The sequence below is a fragment of the Etheostoma spectabile genome, chromosome 5 (assembly GCF_008692095.1).
Source record: "Etheostoma spectabile isolate EspeVRDwgs_2016 chromosome 5, UIUC_Espe_1.0, whole genome shotgun sequence".
Lineage (NCBI taxonomy): Eukaryota > Metazoa > Chordata > Actinopteri > Perciformes > Percidae > Etheostoma > Etheostoma spectabile.
Window position 1 is genome coordinate 14,512,976 of NC_045737.1, and position 26,057 is coordinate 14,539,032.

A 26,057-nucleotide genomic window follows, 5' to 3' on the forward strand; every position below is an offset into this window, starting at 1 on the left:
ATTGTATATAGATATAAAAAAAGAAAACTGGATCTGTATTGGAATAATTCTTCCAGACAAGCCAGTAAAATGATGATTGACAATCTTACCTTTTATTGTGTTAATTTGTTAGCATATCAGTTACAGTCAAAACAGTCTTTCTTTTCCACAGTGTTGAATCAGTTGTCACAGATGATATGGCGTCTACCACAGATGGTAACATTGTTTGCATGCCCCCTTTTCACACAGATGCATGAGAAATAAAATCCTTAACACAGCTACGGTTACCTCAAGGTCTCGCCTTTGTTCCCCCAAGAAAACACAGTAGCTTATATTCAGAGCAGCTCCCCACTGAAAAACAAAGACAAGAAAACCTCAAGACTTTTGTGTCAGGCATTCATGAAGAAATTCTCAGGGACTCAGATCTTGATAAATGCTTGCTTTACAGCTCACACAAACCGTTACCAGTTTCACACACCTGCAAAAGCATATCTCTGTGTGTAAGCAGTTTAGTGTTTAGTTATGTGTTCATCTTTTGTACTTTGAAAGATGATTACTGGTCATTTTGGTCAAGAAAATACATTTTTCATATGCTTACTGCTTGTCCCATCATCAGACAATTTAGTTTAGCATTTATTCTAAATGCTTTAGATAGCATTTCTTCTGAATAAAACAATTCTTGGTTTTCTTGGTCTCTAGCCCTATAATTAACCTATTTGCTAACCGTGATTAGGGTTAAGGATTTATGGTAGATGTACATATGTTGGTGTAGGACTTTGTCGCCATTGTTGTTGATTTAAGTTCACTTCTCTCTGGATATTTATCTTATTGGTAATGTCCAGTGTTTTTTCTGCATAGAGAAAGTTTTAGCGCCCTCTAAAGAGTTTTTTATCCAGCGTCAAAGGAAATTCACAAGCGCCAAACATCTGATTTTCAGCAGTCAGCTTCCCTCTCATGTACAGTCACATGCGGCTGGGACTGATTTGACTGGATCTTGACACTTTGCTGTGAAACTAGCACTAATGGGATCTCTGTTTGCACCTTTGTTGATCTAACCTTTGTCGATCTGAAATGAAGACAGCTTCAGCAACTGTATGGCCTATTTCTCGCTTAAAATGGTTTAAGAAACAAATACTAGAAAAATACTAGATTGTATTCCGAACAAACCGCAATTATTGTTGTTTTGAAATTCAGGAGTAGCCAGACCCACATGACGTGTCCGTCCAATCAGCTGCCGGTCAAGGGCATGGAGCATCAACCATGGATGCGTCATGTCGCAACACGACACTTCAGTCGTGTTGCCAAAGTGGATCTCCACCATGACTCTTGGTGCAGATCCACACTCTGTCTCCAATGGTTAAATTTGTTATTAATCCGGTTGAATACACTACTACTGTATTTTCACTCATAATCTATTGTTGAATTGTTACCTGCCACCAGAATTATGTGTTTTCCTTGACATAAACAGACATTTTCACCATGCATTTGTTCCTAAAAATTTATCGGGATGCAGGAAGTAAAATCTTTGACGCTCATAATATCCTGGGGGGGTGCACCCCTAGACCCCAGCTTCATTTGTCCCCCACAAAACCCATTCAGAAACAGGAAAACCCTGACATCATTTTCCGTTGATGCTTCTTCTGCCAAACATCTTCGGCGTCTGTATGAGGCCATTAGTCATCAGCCTTCTGTTGCCAAGGTTGACAGACTGATATTTTACTCTTTTATGTTTGGAGTGAAAGGTATGTGGGATTGTCCCACTTAAGGGAGGGAGTTTTGGTATCCGTATTTTGTTAAGGGTACTGGTATTGGTACTGGTATCGTAATTTTTTTGCAACATAGATAGACATACAGGATTTTTTTTCAAGTAGAACTTATATATGTCCCATGCTCTAATGGGACATATATACAGTACAAAGGCATGACATACACTGTTTGGAACTAGGAAACCTCAGAATAGTTTCTTTATCTTGGACTAGCATTTTTGACACACAAGTAAATCTTAGTGATATTTCCAAAGAGCCCATACATTTTAACTGCTGCTGCAATGTGCCAGCCCTCAGACTTGCACATTAAAATAAAAGGTTGCTAAACAGGACAGGAAATGTAACAGAATGGATTAAAGTGCCCACAAAGTCACCAGTAACTCACCAGTGGACAAGCAGCTGCTCTGCTTTCACATGTATTTTAGGCTAAACTTGTATTCTTCTTCCCACTGGTAATTTAAAAGCCAGTGGAATGTGGAAAATTATTGTAGGAGTGAAGGGGAGGGATAAGATATGCCTTGCTTGGTCACTTTGGTGTCTGAAATCCGTAGCTCAGATGGCATTTGACTGATTTGTGTTTTGACCACATGTGCCAGACCCGCCTGCTATTCTCAACCTGTAATTCCTCCCTGAATTCAGGCATGCAACTAATTTACTGTAGGGGCAGGATTTTTTTCTTTTCCAGAGAGCAGAAACTTTACCCCTTTTCTGTACAGGCTATGTACCGAGTGTGTAAGTGATGCCACCTGTCAGGCTGACAGCTTATTCACCATATGGGATGGCCTTTATCAGCTGCAGTTGTAGAGAGCAGGAAAATGGGTGCCACCTGCCAAGGATTTCCAACCTTTAAGTCTCTTTAACAGGTTGCATACTTTAGAGAGATCCCATTGGTTTACTGTTCGCTTTGTCTTTTTGTCTGGTAATTAAGCAGTGACTTTTGGACATCGTAAGTTAGTTGTGGGGGTAGTAAAAGCAAGCGTGTTAAGAAATAGTGCCATTTAAAAAAAAAAGAAGAAAAAAAAAGAACTTCTTTCCAGTGTGTTGAACCGCACAGCAGATGGTCTATCGATGCAAATCTTGCAAACCACTCTGCTGTGTCCGTCGTCACAGGTCTACATTCATTGCACATAACCTTTTCTGTCTTATAGGTTTCAGTTTGAAATAACAGTTTAGATGACTGAAGAAAAGTAGAATTAAAAGTTATACAAAGGACTTTTTGACTTTTGTTCAGACTCCTTGTGACAAAAATCAACATTAAAAAGATTGAGTTGCTGTTAAGCTACTTGAAGTGTTAATTTTATGAAATCTGTCCAAGTCATGTTTTCATGTTCCCATCACTGCTTTATGCTTCAACAGGAAGTTGTTTTGGCACTACTACAGTAAGAGCATGTTGTGACTATGTTACTCTTTCCCAGTGAGCCCTAGAGTTTAATAGGCACATCCAACATGTCTTCCAAAGACAACCATAACTTTCAGATCAGAAAACATACTGCTACAATATTTCCATGCAGCCATGTCTACTCTATAGTATTGGCATGTTGTTGCAACGCATCGTTTGTGAGGACAATTAAAATACTCAAGAAAAAAATTCATAAAGCCGATGTGAACTGATGCATTTGGAGAAAAACAGTGAAGCTGCACCGTGGGCCAAACTAAGGAGGTTTTAATAGATTTTCTAAAACACCAATTGCGAAAAGCAGGATAGCATTTTCTGATTCTGAGTGCCCTGTAATTTGAAGTGTGTGGGTTCAAGCCACTTATTTTGTGGTGAAGGCTTTACTTGCGAGTTCTCCAAAAAGACAGAGGCCAACGCAGCCGAGGGTTGAGCTAGCTGCCTTGCCTTCCTTACTGATTGACCGAGCCGCTTCCCCTTTGGTATCTGGCCACAGTTGTTCTGCCCTCATGGCTAACCTCACTGGGCGTAGCTGTCCACCATTGGGTGTTTAGAAAGCCCAATGGGAGGGCACCTGCTTCTGGATTTATTTATTCCGTCTCTTGCACAAACACCCATGTAGTCTGTTTATGGATGAAGATGGAACGCACTTGGGGTAAACAAATAACAGCCTTTTTGCTAAACTCACGTCTAAACAACAGCCAAACATCCCCATATTCTAGCATCCTCGTTTAACATGCATTACCCCAAATTTAGCAATTTAGCCCAACATACTGTATTACCTAATTTAGACTTTAGGTCACATATCCTCCAAGCACCATTTGGCTTTCTCTCATACTCATACTTCGACTTCCCAGAATTTCACAAATTGGGGAAATTCTTGTGGTCTTCTAGGATATATATGACAAACAAATGAACAAAAAAACTCTTACATTGTAGATGCACTAACACGCCCTTCATTTTATGCAAAACCACACAAACACAGTTACAACCCAGTTCTCAAGGAAGAAGGGAAAAACATAATGCCGAGGGAAATTTTGACATTACATTCATTTATTGTAGATTATTACTAACAAAGTTAAATAGAATGAGTTTAAATATTTGATAAGGAATGACCAGAGGTGAGCTTACAAAAGAAAAATCATTTTATTTATTTATTTATCTTGAACAATCAACAAGGTTGCAAGACAAAACAAAAAAATTAAAACCACAAAATAAAACACAAACAATCAGAATATATATATATATATATATATATATATATATATATATATATATATATATATATATATCTCAAAGAATTAGTTTGAGAAGGAGCAGGCGAAATAACTTATTTGGTCTTGCCCCTCTTTCACAAAATCATCTTATTACAAAGTAAGTAGATATGCAAATACAGTATACAATTTTTCAGGTTTTACAATAACAATACACAACAACAATATACAACAATACCTTTACAATTCTGTTCCCCGTTTGATGTCATTATTCAGTCCATTCCATGAGGTGACCTCTAAACTGAAACACACACGCTTTTAACAGTAGTTTGCACAAGAGGTTGTTTGAACATACAATGTCCTCTTAGATGATATCCACCGTCTCTTTCATTAAACATTGCGCGTATGATACAAGGTAAATTATTTTCTTTAACTTTAAACAGAAATTGTGCAGTTTTGAATGTAACAATGTCCATATTTTTGAGCAAATTTGTATTAAAAAACAGATGTGTGCTCATAATACCCGGTGTGATTTATTATCCTGATTGAGCAAATATTTTGTAAGTTGCTTTTGTAGGTAAAGCTTTAGTGCGTAACCTTTTGATATTAATGAATGTCCATTACATTCAAACCATTGCCAAATGAGTTGCTACAAAGCTAATTAAGACTATCCGCTCCACAAAACTCTCTCTGTATTTCTTAAATGGCTTTGTTCAGAAACTGGTGTCCTCCGGCGACTTTCGTGAGCAGAAACTCGAGTGAAGATAATGACCTCTTCTGAAGAGTCCATCATGTTTTTTTAATTCTCCGTGTCCTCCTTGGCAACTAGCAACTGCATAGAGAAGGGGGAAGGGGTGCGTGTGCATTTACGGAAGGCTTGTGTCATGTGCATGCAACATCAGTGGTGTTGTCATTGCTTAGAAGAACTAGAATTCCTCATGGGGCGGCAGGAACTACGCACTATAGCTTTGAACAAAACGCAATAATACATTGCATAGGGAAAAAAGGGTTTCTTTGCACCGTTTTGTGTGGCCTCGCCAGTCTTTGTGCAGGGCTTTAAGAGAATACAGATATAAAATTAAACCACCATGTAGGGCAAGAAGTCCTTTTGAACAGTTGACTTGTGCATTTTTGTTTCTGGTGCCAAGACATCTGTCTAGTGACACACCCTGTAATTATAAACGAAAGGAAAAGAAATGTCTTTTGATTATTTCCATCCTTATTGCATGCACACAATAAGGCATGCTGTGGCCCTTACAACCAAAAGCTTTAAAAATTGTCTTTTCTTTGACACGATGGTGAGGTATCTCAGTAACATGATGGCACAGTGGGATCATGGATGGTGACAGAAATGACAAGGTTTAAAATACTGTCATTGTGACCACTGAATCTGTGGGGTAAAGCTGGAATGTGTTCATCTCTCTGCAGAATGGAAACAATCAGAGCCCTAGACTTTATTTATTTTCGTAGATATAGACTCATTTTAAAATTAAACTTGGATGTAGACTTTTTAGTGGATGGAAAAGCAGCAGCGTTTGCCAGGAGAGAGTGTGGAGGTCTGGGAAGGGTGGCTGCAGTCTATCAGCGGCCCATGTGGAGGGTTGTGATGAGAGGGTATGTTAAAGGTTGCTTAAACAGATTATAGTGACTCACAGCACTGTGCAAACAACTCACAACCCTGCTCTTGTATCAAAAAGGCACACTACAACATATTTTACAAAGAGACCGTGTGTAAAATAGGTGTATGTATTGTGGCCCTTTTCAACGTTTGTGCATTCATCAGCAATGTAAAATAAGCTTTTAGGAAGGGCTTGTTGTAAAAGTGCTTTTGTTCTTGGAAATACACCGATATATCTACTGGGCCATAAAGAATCAAATATTTGTTTTGGGTAATGTAGAAAGGGTTTCTTCATTACAGTTTGTCCAACAGAGATAACTGACAAGTTGAATTTTCAGTTTTTATGTAAAACAATATTGGTATATGTTGTTAGTGAACATTTTTAACACTTACATATCGATATTGACCTCCAAACTCCAGTATCAATCGGGCTATAGATACTATGCTGTTTTGTCTGCAAACGTCTGCTATGACAGCATATGTGATTATGCATCACAATATCAATAATGCATATTGTGATATATTGTAAAATTGTTTATTAACTGTTTATAGATATAATAACCAGGTGGAAATGTTTTTTGCTGATCTTGAGAAAAAATCTAGTAGGGCCACAAAGCAGTCCTGACTTGCAGAACATTTGTATAATTTAAAAGGTTTGCCAAATGTACTGTTAGACAATGAGATTAGTCTATATACAGTCCCACAATATTCAAAAGAATAGTTCAATTTTTTGGGAAACGCTCTTATTCATTCTCTTTGCAAAATTGAAGAATACCGCTCTGGAGAGAAAGCAGGAAGGAGGATATGGTGAAACTACCAACACCTCTTAAGGGGCAATCTTTTTATAGATGTTTTAAAGCTATGATAAATAAAACCTTTCAGTTGTGAGGGAAGTTACAGTTAGATGAAAAGGAATGTTAAATTTGTTGTAGCCATATGGACGGACATATGAGGTTACCACTCCTGTGTGCGCGTCCAGAACCGCTCCAACGTTCACTCTTTTTTTCGGATGACACCAGTCTTTTGCTCTTTTCAATATCCATTTTCTTTTTCTTGGTAAAGAAGAAGACTCCTGTTCCTGAAATTTGTGTTTTGAATACATGTGGTCCTTCGTGTTTCCTTCTTCAAACTTGCCGGGACCGGGAAGCAACGATACCCATTAGCAGCAACTGTGAGTTGAAAAAGCAAAAGGTGGAGCAGTATGTCCTGTAGGTCTCTAACCGGCTAAAGTATTTTAAGATGGCGCATAACTATGGTAAGTACCCCACTTCATGCAAGCGCAAATGTAAAATTTCAAGCCAATAGGGATACTTGAAATTAATGATGGTGGTCAATATTCATAAAAATACAAATGTTACACAATGTAGTTTTTTTGTTTTTTACCATAGACACACCGTACAGAGTTTGTCATTTTGCAGCTAAAAAGGATCCCATTTTCTCTTGCCTTGTCTCTTCTCTTAGCCCCTCACTATTTCCGCTCTCTTCCTTCATTGTAATCAGCGCCGTCAGTCTTGAGTCTAGCATCAGCCCGTTGTGCACTAGTAGTAATTATCCGTGCGGAAACACAGTGAGCCACACAGTTACATTGATTAAACAAAGCTTTGAGGCAACTAATTTTGCATCAATGATTTTCAGTAATCAAATTATTTTGAGATCAGTGGAATTATTAACAATATGCATTCCTGGAACAAAGGGCTGGACTGCACCTTTAATTTAATGCTTTGCAATGTGATTGCTAAGAACATGTTCTCAGTGTTACGTTCACATAAAATAAAGTCAGAGCAGTTAGCACTGGCTAATGTGGGTTAGGGACTGCAATGACCAGCCAGTTGCCTACAAACTCTTCAGTAAGTAAGCACCGGTCTGGATCACATTTCCTGCACAATGTGTAATTTGGGTAGATCCCCAAAGATCCAAGACACCTCAACACATATGGTTTCTACCATTGCATCTATTACACAAGCCAGCTGTGTCAAGTCACTTTCAAGTCAAATAAGTAATCATACTCAGCCTGCTCCTGAACCTCTCGCTAAACTCTCTGAAATACACACACACATTCACACGTCAACACACACTGAGTATGCATCACACATATGCAGAACACACAGTTTAATATGTGGCAAACATAGTCATAATTTTGATTAATCGCTTAAGACATTTAGGTAAAGTTGTGAGGATAGTTGATATTTTAATGATCAGGTTATGTCTCCAAGCATTTTAAGAACAATCGGTCTTGCTGAGGAGGTCTCTCAGGTCGGAGTATCCCTGAGCTGCTGCTTGGAGAAATGAGCCTCTGCATATGGGCGCCCGCTTTACCAGGTGACCTACCCAGGCGCCCATAAAAGCATGGCTATTATAAACATAATGTCGGAATAATGTCACTCCTCCCTCTCGTCAAAAAACGTCACATCTGCAGGTGATGGGAAATAGTTTTAACGTGATTTTAAAAATGACATAAACCGAGCCAAAATGCTCATGTTATTATTAGTTAGCTCGTTCTTGTTTCCTTACTGTGGCGCGAGTTATCAGAGCTTAGCTAGGAGCTTCATGGAGACAGCTGAAGTTAGCTAATGTTAGCTGCCCTACACTGTTAGCCTCAACTTCATATATTACCTTCTAATAGCTGTATTCTCAGTAATGTGACAATCTGCAAGAAACAGATAAATCACTAAAATAGTAGTGACAGCAACGTTTGGCTTAGTTATGAATGTTGTTAGCATCGTGTGCTAACCAAGCACCGTTAGCCTTTACAACAGAGTCACTTCAATACACGTTAGATAATGTTTCATTACAAGGTTCGCTCCAGGGTTCTCTCTTGATTTGGGTTTGTCGCTGTGTGTTTGTGGTGTAAAATGTAAACAGTGTGGCGTGCCAGAAATGCAATGCGCCATGAGGCCATGCTAATGTTGGAAGTCCCATTAGCGGACAGAACGTGTAACAACAACCACATGCTTATAGTAGCGTTCACAATGCATAAGCCTGAGTAATGTAGTACATATTAATAACAGGCTGCATTTTAGCATTAAATATTCAAATATTTAAAAAAATAACAATAGAAATTTGATTGGTATTATAGAGAAAGATTGGCAGCTCTAGTGGAAAGTAGTAATGAAACAAAATTGAATTTTCAATTTTTTCATTGAAGTATTGTAAATGCATCATGTTTTTCCCAAGAAGTGTAGCCACTGATGTTTTTACAGTAGCTAATGGGGATCTGAAAAAACAAACACTCTCACACACGCACTCCTCAAGGTATATCCAGAAAGAGGACATGAGTAAAGCCTGCCAGAAAAAGGACTCCCACCTAAAAAAATTCCCACATTCATGTTTTCCTTACCCCAACACATTTACACAGTTGTTAGTGATGGCCCGGGATTCCTCCTAACGCACAGACCACTAATAATAAACAGTATGACAGCTGACACCACAAGACACCTGCACAGCTCCCTGACACTGCAGGACCCCAAGCCCCCCGGGGCAGAGGTGGGCTTGAGAATGGGGGGTGCATGGAGGCCAGCAGACAGGTTGGGGGTGTCGATGTTAAAACAAAAGACCCCAGAGTTCTCGCATGTTAAGTATTGTCTAACCTCAACCAGCTGTACAGCTTAAAGTATTCTAAAATTTGAATTAGTAAACATTAAAGAATACAAGTACCAATCTGAGCAGCCCATTTGATTCCAGCTTTTGATACTTGACAGTTACTTGGTGCTAAGGACACTTTCCACTTAATAATAATATTTTATTTAACAGCGCCTTTCTAATCACTCAAGGACACTTGTTACCAAAAACAGAATTGAGGTTCAATACCCAGCTCTGGTGGAAGTTAGCTCTAGTTAGCTCTTTTTAGCCATTTTGCATTCTTTCTGTGTCAGACAAACAAACACCTACAGTCACATATGCATTCAGACATACCCTCCTCATGTCACAGGATGTCAGGTGGTCCAGCCATTGTGTCCCCACCTGTAGGACATTGTTAAAGCACAAAGGAGGGGCACAGTATGTGTCAGCCTGCTGTCAGCTTCTGTTTGACTTGAATTTGTAAATCCCTTTCTTTCAGCCGTGGGGCTTTGAAAGATTAGCTAAAGGTTTGTGGCGTAATTCACATCTGTGTGGGTTTTACTTATTGTCAAGAGGCTGGGTATCCCTCCTCACAGGCTCACAGGCCACAATAATTACAATTGTCAACACTGTGCAAGTTTCACTGTTTGTTTCTCAGCACACAAGCATGTTCACAGCGGATTGTTTGAGGGTTGGGTACCCACAAGGATTTGAGATGCTTTATTGTGTTTATTAACTGCATGGATCATTGATCTAAAGGAAGCCCCTGGTCTACTGTTCTTTATCGGTTTATATAACCTTTATCTTAAGGTCACTGGGATTTTCTTTCAGCCAGCTGACCTTTCAACTGTGTACACATGAAAAAGAATTCAAAGAGGAACAAACTGAATATTAAGTATCACAAAGAGCCAGGTTCTCTACCTGAGACCTGTGCAGCGCTCGGCTTCTCAGGCACCAACCCGGATGATTTTTGCCAGAAAGCGGGGCCTCTTACTCGCTGCCCTGTGAGGTCACAGCACCTGTTCTTGGTAATTGCTGGCAGGTGACGTAAGGCCTCCACTTGTTTTCCATGGTGTAAGGTGGAGGTCCCCAGGTTCCTTCCAACATCGAAGCTTGAGAGTCATGTTGGTTGTTTGCAGAAAAAAAAAAAAAAAAATCTTGTATTTTTATTTAGGTTTAAGGTACAAGGTTTTATCACCCTAATTTTAAGCTCCTATGTGTTTTCTGTATTCTTCCAGAAACAAATGAAAAAGTTAGTAAAAATGTGTGTACAGCATGGTTGATGCAAAATTCTGTTTAATGCAACTTGAGTCTGACATCTGTGTTTGGTGACTATTTGGTTATCATTTAAGATAACATTTTACTAGGGTTGGGTAATAGGATGAAAAGGTGACACTATACATTTTTACATTTTACATACACTGCAGGTGATCTTTACAGTTTGTCTTTCACAAATATTTCTTATAATAATAATTAAATTAATAATTCTGAATACATAAATATGAGTTTATTTTAGATTTTTTTGACTTGTCTGTGTTCTAACTTGTATTTTTGTGGTTCACTTTAGCTACATATTTCTGCAAGAATAATCATATTTTTCAGCAAATACGGACAGCAGAGAACCTAAAAGTTTAGATGCTGCACTTTGTGTAGAGAAGCATGAAGTCAGTTAGCTGGAGCCTGTTCTATATAAAGCCACTGAAGCCATCATTGTTTTATCTTTATGTAATTGGCTTACATTTGTTATTAACCAGTTATAAAATCTGAAAACAGCCCAGGACTACAGACTGTATCAAATTAAGATGTTGTTGTTGTTCAGACTCATTTAGCAAACTGTCCTTATTAATCTACGTGTTCTCTATAGATCAATTTAGCTATATTTATTTTTAGCACCACTACTCAAATGTTACTTGTCTCCTTTGCCTTTGATGGGTCCACCTGATGATGTCTTTTCCATGCTGGCTGCAGGAGGACAGAAGCCAGTAGATAGGGTATCTGGCCCAGGCTTCTAGCCAGCTGTGAACCTGATATCATCTGTTTTAAACGTTTGAGAGACAGAGAGAAAGGAACCCTCTTTTCTTCTGAGCTCTGGAGCGCTAGTTATCTCACGCCTTTTTAGTAAAGGGATCCACAGATGGCCCCCGCCTTGACAGTTAGGCCTATACATATGTGATATCGCTAGCTGAGGTCTTCGGCTTGGATCCTCTTACTGTGTTACTGTAGGCCCACAAGTGGGACTCATTCATGCTCAGAGTAAACAAGACAAGTCAGAGACAAAAAAAAAAGAGTCCTCCTTTTCTCAAGAAAGAAAGAAAAGCTTTATCTTTGTGAAGGCAGACAAAACAACCTCTTGACACCTGAGTGTGTCTTCTGTTTGGAGTTCTTCCCATCCATTGTCATCATGTGTTATCTAAACCATCAAATTGACATGAAAAGATCATTTCATGTTCTGATGTCACCTGAGGGAGGATTTTGACTACTACCTTTCATTTGCTTTGTCTGAATCTGGTGACCAAAACCATTTGTCACCCTTTTTTTTCCTCCCAGGTTATGTCTGGGATGGGCTCACTTCAAAGACCTGGTCTCTGATGAGAAGGCGGGAAACTGTCTTTAGATTTATGTGTTTTGTTTGCGTTGGAGAATCAAAGCCTTTTTTTCTTCTTACTCATAGAGTTCTGATCAAAAGCAGTGTTTGGAATATAGAGAGCTAACTGATGTTGCCTGGACATTTATTAGTTGTTTTTTTTAGGTCTTAACCCCTAAGCCACAGGTGCTCCCCAGTAGCTCTTTTCAAATCTTTTCTTTTATTCTGAGCATTTTTGCCACATTTTTAAATTTTTCTTTGTAGCCTTTCACATGATATTACGGTGTCTCTTGGGTCTGTGTGTCAGTATTTAATACCCAAGCTGACTCCTCTCAGGTTTAAGAATACTGTACATCATAATCATTGCGGTGTAATTTGTGGAGCATCATGGTGATGGTCTTCAAATTCACTTAAGGTTTTTTGGAATGACAGAACAGAAACCTATATTTCCAAAGCAGTACAGAAAAGTATTAATATTGACAGATGATTATCAATAAAAAATATAATAATGTGTTAATATGAACAATCGTATCAAATACAATGTCATTAATACCTTAAATAACAATTACTAACATGGGCAACTGTAATACATCAGTTTGGGTCTGTCCACATTTGGATTGGGTCTAATTATCTTCAGGTTTACTTCAGACCAGGTGAACTATCTGCTGATCATTTTTGGATCATATGTTTTTTAAATAAAAACATTTATTTATGCATCTATTGTTTTGGATTTGGGTCTGAAGACCTTAACATCAGAACACTGTTTTTTCATTGTGTGGTTTTGTTATTTAAAGGGTAAATGCTATTGTTACAGCCTGAACCATGGAGATTGATTAGTCTAAAACATTTCAGACTGACTCTAGTCAAAACAAATAAGTTTTATTGACATGGGCCACACCTTTAATTACCTTTTTTTAAATAACATTTTTTATTGATTTTCCTACCTTTTTTTTTTTTACCCCAAAAGTTCTTAACTATTCACACAACATACAGTATTAAGTTTTGGCTCAAGACTCCAAATTTCTTGTCATTTCAAGCTACATTCTCGCCTGGACTGTAGGTGTACTGGAACGGAACTGAGACTCTAGTTACTGTAAATCGAAAGATTAAGCTTGAGTCCCACGCACTTATCTGAGCAGGATATTCTGTAGACAGCCCACCTCGGTGAGCTTGGGCCATCGCAGGACGACATTAGTTGGAGATGTTTCTGATTTAAACCGTATAACGGTAGTTGTTGTATTGCAAAGTGGGAGGATTTGTAACAGATCCCCATATCATTCCACTTTTAACAAGTGACATTGGCCTTTCTGGCTTTTACTCAGGAGGGGCTTGATGGCCATGATTATTTACACAGAGGGTTTTCTTCTTTTTCTCTTTTTACAGTCGGTCATTTTCATAAGGGATCATAATGCTCTTGGACAGGAAGTATCTGGCTATATAGACTACGCCCACAGACTCAAGACCCAAGATTTCGAACCATATTTCAGTGGAAAGAAGAGGCTCATGCCAGGGCGCTCGGATTTATGGTAAGTCGCCTTCTATTGCAACATGTCCACGTTGGTTTGGGAGGCCTTGACTCAAGTGAGATTTGACAAGATTTGAAGAGTAAGGAAATCTTATTATCCAGGATTAAAGATTCAGGTTGACGTGAGAGACCAAGGCTTGGAAGTAGCTATGCAAAGGGCCAGTATAGTTTGTATGTACAGCATCAGCCCTTGTAGCCTCAGCATGAATGGGGAATGAAGATACACTTTCAAAGTAAAGCTGATTATAGCTGCCAAAGTGCTTAACCTCTCTGGACAAGACAGACAAGAATTAGTCAGTAAATTTGTAATCACAGATTACCTGCATGTAATAGTTTTTATGGCCACTGGGATTAGATTCATTGAGAGATAAATGGATCAGCTAATTGATTGATTTGGTTTGAGGCGCTGAAAACGTAAATCATCAACTTCTGGTGCAGGGGTCCTATTCAAACACACTATCATGTGCCATGCTTGTCATTTCACATTAGTGATTACTGAACTGAAGTTGTGTCCAAGCTCTTCTTGCTGATTTGGGGAATATCTTTGGGTTTTTTGGTTGTTGGGATAACATAACGAGCACTTTTAATTGTAAAAATAATTGTTAGCTGCAGCAGCACTAGTCAGATGTTTTCATGTTAGAATGACAGTTGTTGGGTGGTTTGCCTTAAACACCAATTTATACCTAATTACAAGTCCTTTGATAACGTAAAAGATGATTGATTAGAGCAGCTTAAAGCCACCAGAGTAGGATAATTTATAGTGTCTAAAAAGACACTTTTGGAATAAAAATAGTTTAAAAAAAGCTGTTATCCCATTAAGATTCTACACATGGCTGCTTTAAGTTTTCAGGTGCTTTTAGCCTGGCATATGATATATTGTATGTTGAGCAACTATGTGCATCAGTGCCAGTCGCACAATTCCAAGCCAAGCCACAGGCAAACTGCTGACCTTACAGGTGTAAGCTAAAATCTACTCTGTGTCCCTCAGTGGGGCAGGTAACATCTTTGTCATTCGTTTTCTATCAGGAGCGTTGTGTACACACAGAGCTGTCAGCAAATGACCGGAGCCAAAACCATTCCCACATTCCACATGCTCGTGCATAGTAACATATTACCAACATTTCAGATAGGTGCGAAAAATCCCATGAGGACAAACATGACTAGACAAGGGGGTAATGACAGTATTACATGGTTATTTTCAGAGTTCAGCCAAATGGCGTGCACCCTGTATAACCTCATTGACACTGGGCAGAACATTGTCTCTAATGACCTAATGGGGACAGATTATAAAGGTAAAATAGGCCTTTGTCCATGATCTGGATCTTATTTTCTTAGTTTTGACGATCATTCTTGTTCTGTAGGACTTGAACTTTGGTTCACAGCTGAACCAAAAGATACAGTAGCTCACTAGAAGCTCTGACAGCCACATGAGTATTTTAGTAGCGAGTTTGCACAACCATTTCTAACTTTTAGGACAAAAAGTAAGACTGAGTTAGTAAAGCAAACAAAAACAGAAATGTTCTTGAGATTTGACCAAAACACAATAGTTTGTACTATTTAGTCGGAATCTTAATTATCACAAAACCAAGCATATTGTGATTGACCTACAGTATTTTCACTGTTATAACATGTGCGTTGCATAGCCCTAAAACATATATGCTGTATTTTACTATTAATTGCAAACCTTTTAATAATGTAACAGTGTTCTTTACTTTCATGAACACAATTTGCATGTCAATAATTAAAGAATATCACAGAGAAGTGTTTTTCTACATTAGTTGAAGGACAACAAGAATGACAGTCTGTGTTTTATTTTTGGAAGTGGTTTTCCCTTTCTTTAAACCCAAAGTGTCAGACGTGAAGCTTTGTTGTTTTATTTATCCATTTCTCACCATGTGTTCTGACACACAATCCCGCTCGTGGCCTTGAACTCGGCCTTCCTTTCTGCCGAGTGGAAGTCCTAACAAGCTGTAGGTGTGAGTCATTGGGCGAGCATGCCTGGAGGTACAGCTTACTCCCTAATGATGGTTTTATGAGGTTTCCTCCCTACACGGGTCTCCCTGCCCTCCCTCCATCTGACATCTGACTTCACACTCCCTCTCTGTGTCTCTTTTTTCACCAACTAAACATCAGATTTATACATCTCTTTGTCTTTATTTTCAACTTATCTTACCTAATTTTTCATGCTTTGCTACATTTCTCCTTCTCTCCCGTCCTATGTCATCCCCCACCCATTTTTTCATCTCTGTCGGGAACAATAACACCCAGTGTGGTTGCCGCTAAGAGGGAGCAGATGCTGGAGCTGCTGCCCACTCAGTGCACTAAACCTCCCACCGCAGGACTCTGAATCCTGTCCCTCCTCCTCCTCCACAGCCACAAAGAACACAGAGCAGCGACACCAGCGCCAGCTCCGGCCTCCACCTCCCACCTCCAGCAAGGAAGGGTGGATAGGTTCACATAGACAATCTGCAATGTCTCAAGGAGAGAAATAAAATAACAGTAGCAGAGTATCTCCCCAGAGCAAAGTATGTGAATTTAAAGGACAAGAAGAAGAAAAATGGATTGGTTGGAGGAAAATATCAATTACAAGTATGTAAAATGTGAAGCACATCTCTGCTCCAGCAGTTAGTGTGGATAACAAGGGCTTACTTTCCAACTTTTTGTAATTGGTGTGATAGGCCTTTGCAAAATAATGAACTGGATGTTAAAGACTAAACGCATCAAGCTTTTTTTTATTGACATTATTTAATACTTTTCCGCATTTTTTAACAGCAGCGGGTTATGTGCAGGATATGTTTCAACTTTGGATCCATCTTCCCTTCAATATTTCCTACTACAACCTTCTGCTCTTTTTATTACTTATTTATTATTATGGAAGCAAGATCACATTAAAATGCGTATTTAGTAAGCATTTTTATATGGTCTTTAGTTGCAAAAATAAGAACTATAGCCGGCTTTTTTCAGATTGTTAATTTTGACTGTTATTATTAATAGACCACTGTTTGGTCATCTGCTGTTTAAAGAACGTAAAACGTAATGGCTCACAGAGATGTTAGTCAGGTTGAGTTTGACACAGTTGGACTCACTTTTACATTTTGAAATATTTTCAGTTTTCAGTCACGTCCACAATCTTTGCATTTGAATCTACTCTATAGGAGCAGCACGGAACAAAAATCAGTTGAACAGGCACACTGGGTTGGTGGGACATAGAAACGTCATTTGTTAAGCCTCTGTACTCCTGGGAAACATGGTTAAAGTAAATCAAGCACAGCATTTTCCTTATTGCATATGTAGAAAGTTTACATCTAAGAAACATGTAATAACACAAAACCACATAACAATAGAAGTAATATTGGTAATACTAATAAAACTGCAATTTCCTTGACAAACTTTTGTAAATATCGAAATTAAGTGATAATACTTTGCAAAAAACATTACAAACTCTAAGTGTGCCTCTGAGAGACAACAACTTTCAGATACACATGTGAAACTGGTCAGTTTTGTTCCTGTAACTTTAGAGCAAGAGTGAAGCCTTTAAATAAATGTAACCAAAATCTGACACTGATGCTGCACAAAAAAAGAAATTGTTGTTGTTGTTTAAAGGCTATATCTTCATTTCATTTTTGTCTTTTTACTCTTTAAACAGGAACACACGCACACACACGCACACACACACACACACACACACACACACACACACACACACACACACACACACACACACACACACACACACACACACACACACACACACACACACACACACACACACACACACACACACACACACGCACACACACAAAGTCCTGACCCTCATCTAATTATCCCACAGATCTGCAGCTCTTTGCACCCAGCTTCCTGCCACTCCAGATGTGCCTACAGCATCTCTGATGTCTATTTAATGTTCCCCAGCAAAGTGACCATCTGTTTATGCACTCTGGCTGTTCCCCTCCTTCCTCTCTTTATCTCTCCCTCTTCAGTCCCTGCGTTAAGTAGACTTTTAATGGCAACATCTGACATATATATGGTAGTTGTGTGTTGTCCAGTTATGTGTTTTGCGGGAAAGTATGACTTAGTTCACCAACATAAATTGTATCTACCTTTACAGTAACTACATCATTCAAATGCATAGGTGTTCTGAAGTCAACAATACCTTACATGTATTATTCATGTAATAGTTCTAATTCAAACAACTTTTAAAAAATGCCGGATCATATAAAACTTTCCTGCACACTTGCTCTACCCTGTGTGCATTTGGCGACAAACTGAAAGATTGAACTTGAAGGATCTGCTCGGTTTAAACACAGCGCATGCCTTCTCCAAAGCCAAAACTATATTGCCTCCACGCTCAGCCTCTGCAATGCACCTGTGTGCCTGGCTTCATTTTCCGCTGTGAAAATATTTGCACTGCTGTCCTATTTTATTAACTTTTAATACAAAAGAGAAACTGTTCCAGCTCAGAAGGTGATTTAGCAGCACGGCCTAAAGCATTGTGTCAGAGCTTTAATGGGGGTGGTGGGATATTCTTTCGTAGTAGAGTCTGCCAGCTTGATAAATATTTGCTGGTAAGCCAGAACATTCCGTGTCGTGTGTTGATCTTCACACATGGCACACATACTTCATTGGCTAGATCCTCGGGGTTAAATCCAGTTGGGCTGTTTGTTCTACATGCTGATACTGTTTGGACTGAATTGATAGATTAACTTGGTGTTCCACCAGCAATATAATCATCAGAGACCTCCTGCCAAGTGTGATGGGCTGTTCTGTCCATGTTGGCCGTGTAATTAAGATTTAACGTGTTTAATTATGTGTGGATGTCACACATTTAAAGGACTCATATTAGTGACCGTAAATCTTTTTCATTAAAGTGTTATCATACGAGACAGATAGGTTGTCATGTATTGTGTATATTGTATTGTGCCAGTTGCTTGTATTTTTCGAGGCCCTTTTTACAAACAGAGATTGACCCCTAACCTTCTTTAGTCAAGGTGCTATTAGCCTCTTGAGTGCCAGTCAAATGGAATAACACCCAGTTGTGTCACCACATTATGTAATGGCTGTGGCCAGTGTGTGTTTGTGTGTGCATGTGTAGATCTGATGGAAGCCCTGATGGCAAACTGAAACATATTATATATGGTGCTATAGTGATATGGTGTCATTTGCTCAAAATAAGCAGCTTGTGTGTATATTTTTGGATTGTTGACATAGAAATTAAAACCCTAACCTGCGTCAGCCTTAATTTTATATGCAACTATCGGCTTTGGTTAGTATGTGAGGGTCTATATTATGTATAACTGTCGTCATTTTTGGTTGGTACTCATTTTCTTAAAGAAATACTGTAACTGTATTTGTTTTTCAATTGCTCAATTAGTCTTTAAAAAGTCTAAAGCATTGTGGAAGAATGTCCATCACAAGGTCCTAGAGGCCAAGGTGACAACTTCAGACATCTTCTTTTGTCTGACCAGAGGTCTTCAGTTTACAATGATTTGAAATAAACAAGTAACAAATCCTTACATTTAAGAAGCCAAAGAATGTTTGGCATTTTTGTTGGATTGAAGCAGTAAATGTTAGATTAGAAATTGACTAATTGTTTCAGCTTTTCTTAACATTAACAGCTTAGAAAAATGTTTCCGGTAATTGTTCATCTCAGTCATGTTTGGGGCAACAACATAAAAATAGGAACAACATGAACTCAAAAGCACCCAATTTTCACACCCCATTAAGACAGATTCACTTAACTTGTGCTTTAATAAATATGAACAAATTCCTAGATTGAACCAAAAAATAATGATTAAAAAAGGTGTGTGTAGGTGGCTGGTTAGATACAATGGGTTTGTTTATGGGGTTGTCAACTGGAAATGGCTCATCTGTGATATGTCGTTGAAATACACCCCATGGCACCCAGAAGGCTTAACCGTAAATTCAACTTGTTACACTTTGACTCTTAACACTGAAGAGGCCTTTTGTGATTTACACTGGAAAATATAACTTCAGAAACAGTTACTGGACTTGTATTCTTCAGCCACTACAGAGAAAAACAACTGAACGAATAGACATGCAAGGTATTTGTGCTTTTATGATATATATCATCCAGCGCACCGAGTCCAGCTCCTCTGAGCCCTATAATGAGACTGTTGACATTGCCCTGGAAATGGCCACCTGGAGATAACAATAGAGCTAAGCACTGTAACTATGGAAAGTGAAAAGGCACATTGCACATGTCAAACACCCATGGTAAATGCATAGGGAACCAGGAACCGGTGCTGAGAGCACCGTCATTGTTTCCACCAAATCCAGGTTCTCACACTTTTACTGGTCCATGTGTCTGGGTGTGGTGCCATCCAGCTGCTGGAGCTTTCTTTGTGACCAAATATGCACCGACCGTGCAGTTAGTTGCCCTGGTGACAGGTCATATGGGACAGTGAGGGAGGTGGGTCCAATAAACACATCCAAGTAACGTATGAACAAAATTCTCGGCATTGCTTCAAAACTTTGTTTCACACTTTCGTCAGTCTTTTTCATGTTCAGTGTTAAAATATCTCACATCCGTCCCATTTCTTTTGCAAAAGTAAGCGGTTCACCATGGAATAAAAGTGGTCGACCAAAAATATGTTAATTGTTGTATGGCATTTCGGTAAAAGTAGCCACGGAAACGCTGTCAGATCTAATTTACAAAGAAGAGAAGTATGCATCTGTCTGAAAGCAATTCTCAGACAATATAATTTTCCTGAGTTTTAAGGGAAAAACCTTAATTTGTATTTCATAATTGGGACATTGCAGCAGTCTATTCTGAACCTGCTTTACTCAGCCAGACCTCTTGTCCTACCATACCTTATAATTTTATGAATCTGTGTATTTTCCCCACAGTTCGCACTGTTCAGAAGCATCCTTTGCATGTGTTTTACTGGTGAAGGATACTACTTAGAAAACGGGCAGGAGATGGTTGACAGATACTGTATCTGAGATGTCAGATGGTATAGTGCCACATGTTCCAATATGTATTGCATCCAATAGTAGTATCAAAATATAGTAGAGCCTACTAGAAGTGGACAATATGAAACATAAAATCACAAACTGTTTATAAAATCATAAACAGTTTATGTGTTTCTCTTCCAAAGTATCATCATTGTGATATGGTAAATAATAGATTTTAAGAGTTTGAGCCAACTCTAAGTCAAATTATTTCAGCAAGTCAAGTCCAAGGAAAGTCCTAAGTCAAAGTAAATCAGGACAATTCTAAGTCAAGTCTCGAGTTGAGTCAATTGAGCAAAGTCCAAGTCAAGTCTCAAGTTGAGGTCAGTCGAGAATAGTGCAATGCAAGTTTCAAGTAATTTGAGGCAAGTCTTAGTCCAGTCAATTCCCAAGTTAAAGTCCATCAAGACAAGTCTTGAGTCCTTTGAAACAAGTCCAGGTCAAGTCCCAAGTTAAAGTCCATTGAGACAAGTCCAAGTCAATCAGGCAATACCAATTCGTCTAACTCAAAGTTAGTCAAGTCATTTGAGTGAGTCCAATTTGAGCCTTAAATCAGTCATTTTGAGACAAATCCAAGTCAGGTTTTGAGTAAGTGTCAAGTTCAAAATCAATTCCCAGTTGTTTTAAAGAAGGTATCAAGTCATTTGAGAAAGTCCAATTTGAGCCTTAAGTCAGTCATTTTGAGACAAATCCAAGTCAGGTTTTGAGTTAAAGTCCACCCCATCCATGAAAACCATATTGCCAGGATACCAGTAGTAGAGACAGTTCCTCTTGCTATTGGCTGGAATAGCTGGCCCTTTTCATAGCTATTCAAAAGCAGACCGTTTTGCAGAAATATGTATTTACATTTCCCAAAATTGCATGGGGGTCTCTGGGTTTTGGAAAGGCCACATGGGTAAGTTTTTATATTGCTTGTACTATATGTTTGCTTCAGTCAGAAAATCAGAAGTCAGAAAATATCTTTATGACTCAAATGCAAATGAGTATTTGCAAATTAGTTTTATATGCCACTCGAGATTACCTCTGAAACAGATCCTACAGAAAACATCCTGACACCAGCCAAACAACCAACATGTTTCAAGGATCACAGAGGGCTTACAAAGTAAATGTAAACATTTTGAGATATATTTTATAAACAGTATAAATAAATTATTTACATAGTGTGGGTCATTAATGATAATAATATACATGCTGTTCATCATGTATTGGCTCCTGTAAAGCATCAGCAAGGGAAATATAACCTGCAGCATGCTGGCACCTCTCCTTTATGTTATGGTCCAATATTTACAACTTGCTGCTGCAGCTTCAGCCCACTCAGCCCCCAAACATAACGTTGCTCTTCCCAGATTTACACTGAGCCTCCTCCATGAGGTCCCACTTTGTTCTTGAACCACAAACTGCTGCTACTGCGCTTAAGAGTGTGGCGTGGAGTTGTTACTATTTTGTGAACAACTAGTGATGAGTACCACTTAAAATGGTCACCACTACCTGGAGAGCCCAGCTCTATAAGAATCAATGGTTATTTATGCCTCATTATTTGGTATAACAAAATTAAAACCTTAGGCTTTTGTTGCCTTTTTTCTAAGAAAATGTCTTAAATGTAATTTATCAGTAGGGATACATGTTTCAAACATGTTTCAATGGTATTTATAATAATAAATCTTTGTATAACAATTTTCAAAACCCAGTATAGTGTTTCACAGAAGCAAAAAACCATTCCAGAACAATAGCATAGCAAAAACAATTTGGACAATACAAAGAAGAAATGTTTGATACATAAAGATGTCTCAAATTAATCTGACGAATTATAACCGATGGGGAACTAAAGCTCAATCTTGCCTCATTTAAAATTGATTTTTTTTGCATTTTTTAACAAAGTTAAACCAAATTCTTTTTTTTTCTTTAGTTTTCATGCCTGCCTCCTCTTAGATAAAAGGTTGTGCAGAATCCAAACTTAACATGGGAACAATGCAGTATTCAACACAACCTTAATGAGGTGTTTCAACTTCCAACCAACCTCTTATTTCACATCAACAAAGAGAAGGAATCTGCCAATTTTATGGCTAGAAAAGGTCAAGCTGCAATGAATGTTTTTCTTTTCTTCAACAAACATGTTGCCTCCATCAAATTGTTGGAGAAGCTTTAGTTGATATATGACTTGACAAGAAAAAACACTACTTAATTGGGTAATATAAATGTTAATAAAGCACATCCTTAAATTGATGCACAAGCTAAATGTACCACTGTAACCTGAAGGTCCAATACATTTTGTCCCTTTGACTCTGTCATAAAGTTGCACACTATTGCTTTTTTTGCGTCAGAAACAACAGAGCATGATCCCATCGGATGCTGTAAATTAATCGGTCATTTACTTTGGATTTCATCCCTTTCTTTGGTTTCAATTGCTTATTAGCCACAGCTTTACTTTAATGCTGGCTTGGCAAACTCCAACACAAAGCCCTCACAATCAAATTGGAAACAGACTTTTACCTTTGGCCACTCTAACAAAATATACTTGACTCTGCAGGTTGTTTTGCTCTCTTTCCTGCAAAGCAAAGTTCTTTTACAACCTGCTGTCTAATATTGACATGATAACTATGGCTGTGTAGTGCTCTGTAATACATAAAGTTTTCTTCCCTCTTTTAAACATAAGTCATGGCCTCAATATGGTGCTCATATGTTGTTTTAAAGCCTCCTGCTGTGTTAGCCTGTAAAGGAAAATGTTCAGAAAAAGCAGAATGCCAAATGGTCATGTAGCACACGCCACTACCACTGAGCATCAGTCTTTTCTTAAAACCTTTTAAAGTCATGCAAAACAAAAATGTGAGCTGTTATTACCAAGTTTTTCTTCATCTTGAGAAGAGAGATCACATTTGAAACATTTATATCCACCGTGAGCTGAAACATAGTGCAGAACAAGTTTCAACCATCAGTCTCAGCTGACTTCCATTTAAAATCCAAAAAGGCATCTTGTCTTTCGAAGCTTGGACTTTCATTGCAGCTTGAATCTGGCAAATAGAACCATCTTTTCAGTCTGTTTTATGTTGCAGTGATGCAACCAGCCAATCAAAGCACAACCTAAAACTAAAGTCTTGAATTTTTAAAGTAAAATTAATTGACAGAGTTGAGCAGTTTGACTTTGTGTTCGACTGGTAATATCTATATGTAGGGTTATTGTCTTTTTCATCAATTCTACATTCACACTGCATGCTTTATGTGAGGCCATTTAGACAGTAAAACCCAAGGTGCACTGAAGACGCTACGTGCATTGCAACAGAAGGCAAGAGGATAGACTAAATGCAATATACGCTGCACTACAGATTGGTTTTTCTGTGGTTAACATAGCATTTTTATTTTAAAACCAAAACAATATAACCATGTCGCAATACTCCCCCACCCTGCCTGAGTATTATGGGTTGCATCCTTTCATCTAAATCCATGTGTTTCAAATGTGTTTCTCTTAAGCAATATACGCCCACAAAAACAAAACAAAATGGCCTGGCATGCTCAGCCAGTGTCACCCAAAAACCTCACAATAGGTTGGAATAGCTTCCAGTAATTTAAAAAACTAAATGCAATCTTTAAAGATAATTCTTCCCAAACAAATTTGGCTTCCACTGTACCACTGTATGAGTAACCCCTTGCTGTTTGAAAGAACCTTTACGCTTTAGAAATGTCTTCATTGTGATCATCTAACAGTTACTGTTGCCTTTTCTCTACAGCTACTACAACTGGAAGACACAGGTGTCCACCTCCAACTCGAGCCCTAACTTTGAGGTGATTTATGACGACCCTAATGGCCTTCTCTTTAAGAACAAGAGGGACAAAAAGATCCTGAATGTGGACCCCTTGGTAGGTTTGGGTTGTTGTTGTTGTTGTCCTGCTTTGTTTTTAAGCCCCAAGGAGACAAATGACACTGCTAATCAGATCAGTTCACCTGTTCCACAGCAGTAAAAATGACCCAGGAAAGCAAAACAGCTACAGGGCTAAAAAAAATCTTTTTTGCTGCAGCAGGTGCTTCTTTAAAAACACATGTTGTTGTCCTTGTGGCTCAGGTGACTAACTTGCTATATACCCACAACATCCAGTTTGTTTAATATGGTCTAAGGGTCCTACAGGCAAAAATGCAATTTTCACCTTTCTGCCTATTTTACTTAATTAAGTCTTAATTAACCTCAGATCTAACATACATAGTAATTTTCAGAGGGAGACAACACAATGAGATAATCAGTTGGAGAAAGTCAGAGCGAGAAAGAAATCAGTGGGAGGGATAAATATTTGCTTTCCACCTGCACAAAGAACGGAGGATCAAGGGGTCGAGACAGGTGCTTCCTCCACACACAGAGTCCGACAGGGTCCATGGAAGAATAACGACTGACAGACTGTGTTTTTTCTTCTTCTCTCCAGTTCCCCTGTTTGCTGGGGGGTAGGGAAGTAGTTGGTGTGGGGCTGAACTATTTTGAAATTGCAGACAGAGCTGTGGGGACTGCGTTTTTGAGGCCAAGCGCCAAAATGTCAGCTCAGTGTTCTAGCTGCGGTCGAGCACCGCCCCGACCAGGCTGTCTATTAAAAACACAAGAGAAGGCATAGGAAGCCAGACACAGCAAACCACCCGTGTGCCCAGAACCCAGCTCAGCTCAGCTCAGATTGGCTCGAAACTGGGCAGCACAGAACCATCCGGCTTTTAACCCACCATGAGCTCACTAGCTGCTCATGTGGCCACAGATCCACAGTGGAACCTTCCAAAATCAAGGTTTACATCAACTCATTTTGGGTGGTTTGTTTGTTTTTCTGCCTTTGTCATACTGTGACCACTTTTTCTATCCTAGCCAGAAAGTGGGTTGGAGGGTGGAGGGGTTGTCATATATCAGTTGTGACAATGGCTTTAGTCAATCCCAGTAAAAGTTTACAGTCACTTAGGTGAAGTTAGTGTTAATGACACATTTTGTTTCCCGAAAAAGTAGATGCTTATCATTATCATGGCCAGCGTTTCCCATTTTCTCTAAATTTGTCAAGTCATTTTTTATTGGTCTATTTTTTAGTGATGCTCTTTTCAACTTGCAAAGGAGGACTGTCTCACTTATTAGGACACCCACAAGTGTGTTTGAGGTAAAAGTGTAAATTGAGTGTAATGGTTGGCTATGGATCCACACCCACTAGAAGCTTTTGACACACTTAGCCTTGAATAAATGTTCACAGCTGGTAGTGGCTTCACATCTTAGTGGTGGGGCCGTGTCAGATTTGACATTCAAAGTAATGCAAAACATCCTGGAAAATGAACAATTACAGTTACTGTCAAATTATGCTGCACTTGGCCTCCCCTTTTAATATACCTTTATTATAAAGAGATGTGTTCTGGATATTTGAGGTTTTGTTTAATTACTAACAGACTTTATGGCAGCTTTAACATTTGGACTGAAGGGATACTTAGCAGATTTTCAACCCGCT

General features: G+C 38.8%; 1 protein-coding gene across 2 annotated transcripts in view; it reads left to right on the plus strand.

Moving 5' to 3' along the window:
• The window catches only part of cfap299 (cilia and flagella associated protein 299), a 71,404-nt gene that overhangs the window by 42,840 nt on the left and 2,507 nt on the right, over positions 1–26,057 (plus strand). The window contains exons 4-5 of one of the 2 annotated variants that reach the window (XM_032517208.1): positions 13,496–13,638; positions 24,332–24,461. In XM_032517208.1, the coding sequence (XP_032373099.1) occupies positions 13,496–13,638; positions 24,332–24,461 (273 nt within the window). Of the gene's footprint in view, positions 1–13,495; positions 13,639–16,010; positions 16,196–24,331; positions 24,462–26,057 lie in introns of those variants that run through there. The other variant, XM_032517209.1, reaches the window with a different exon arrangement.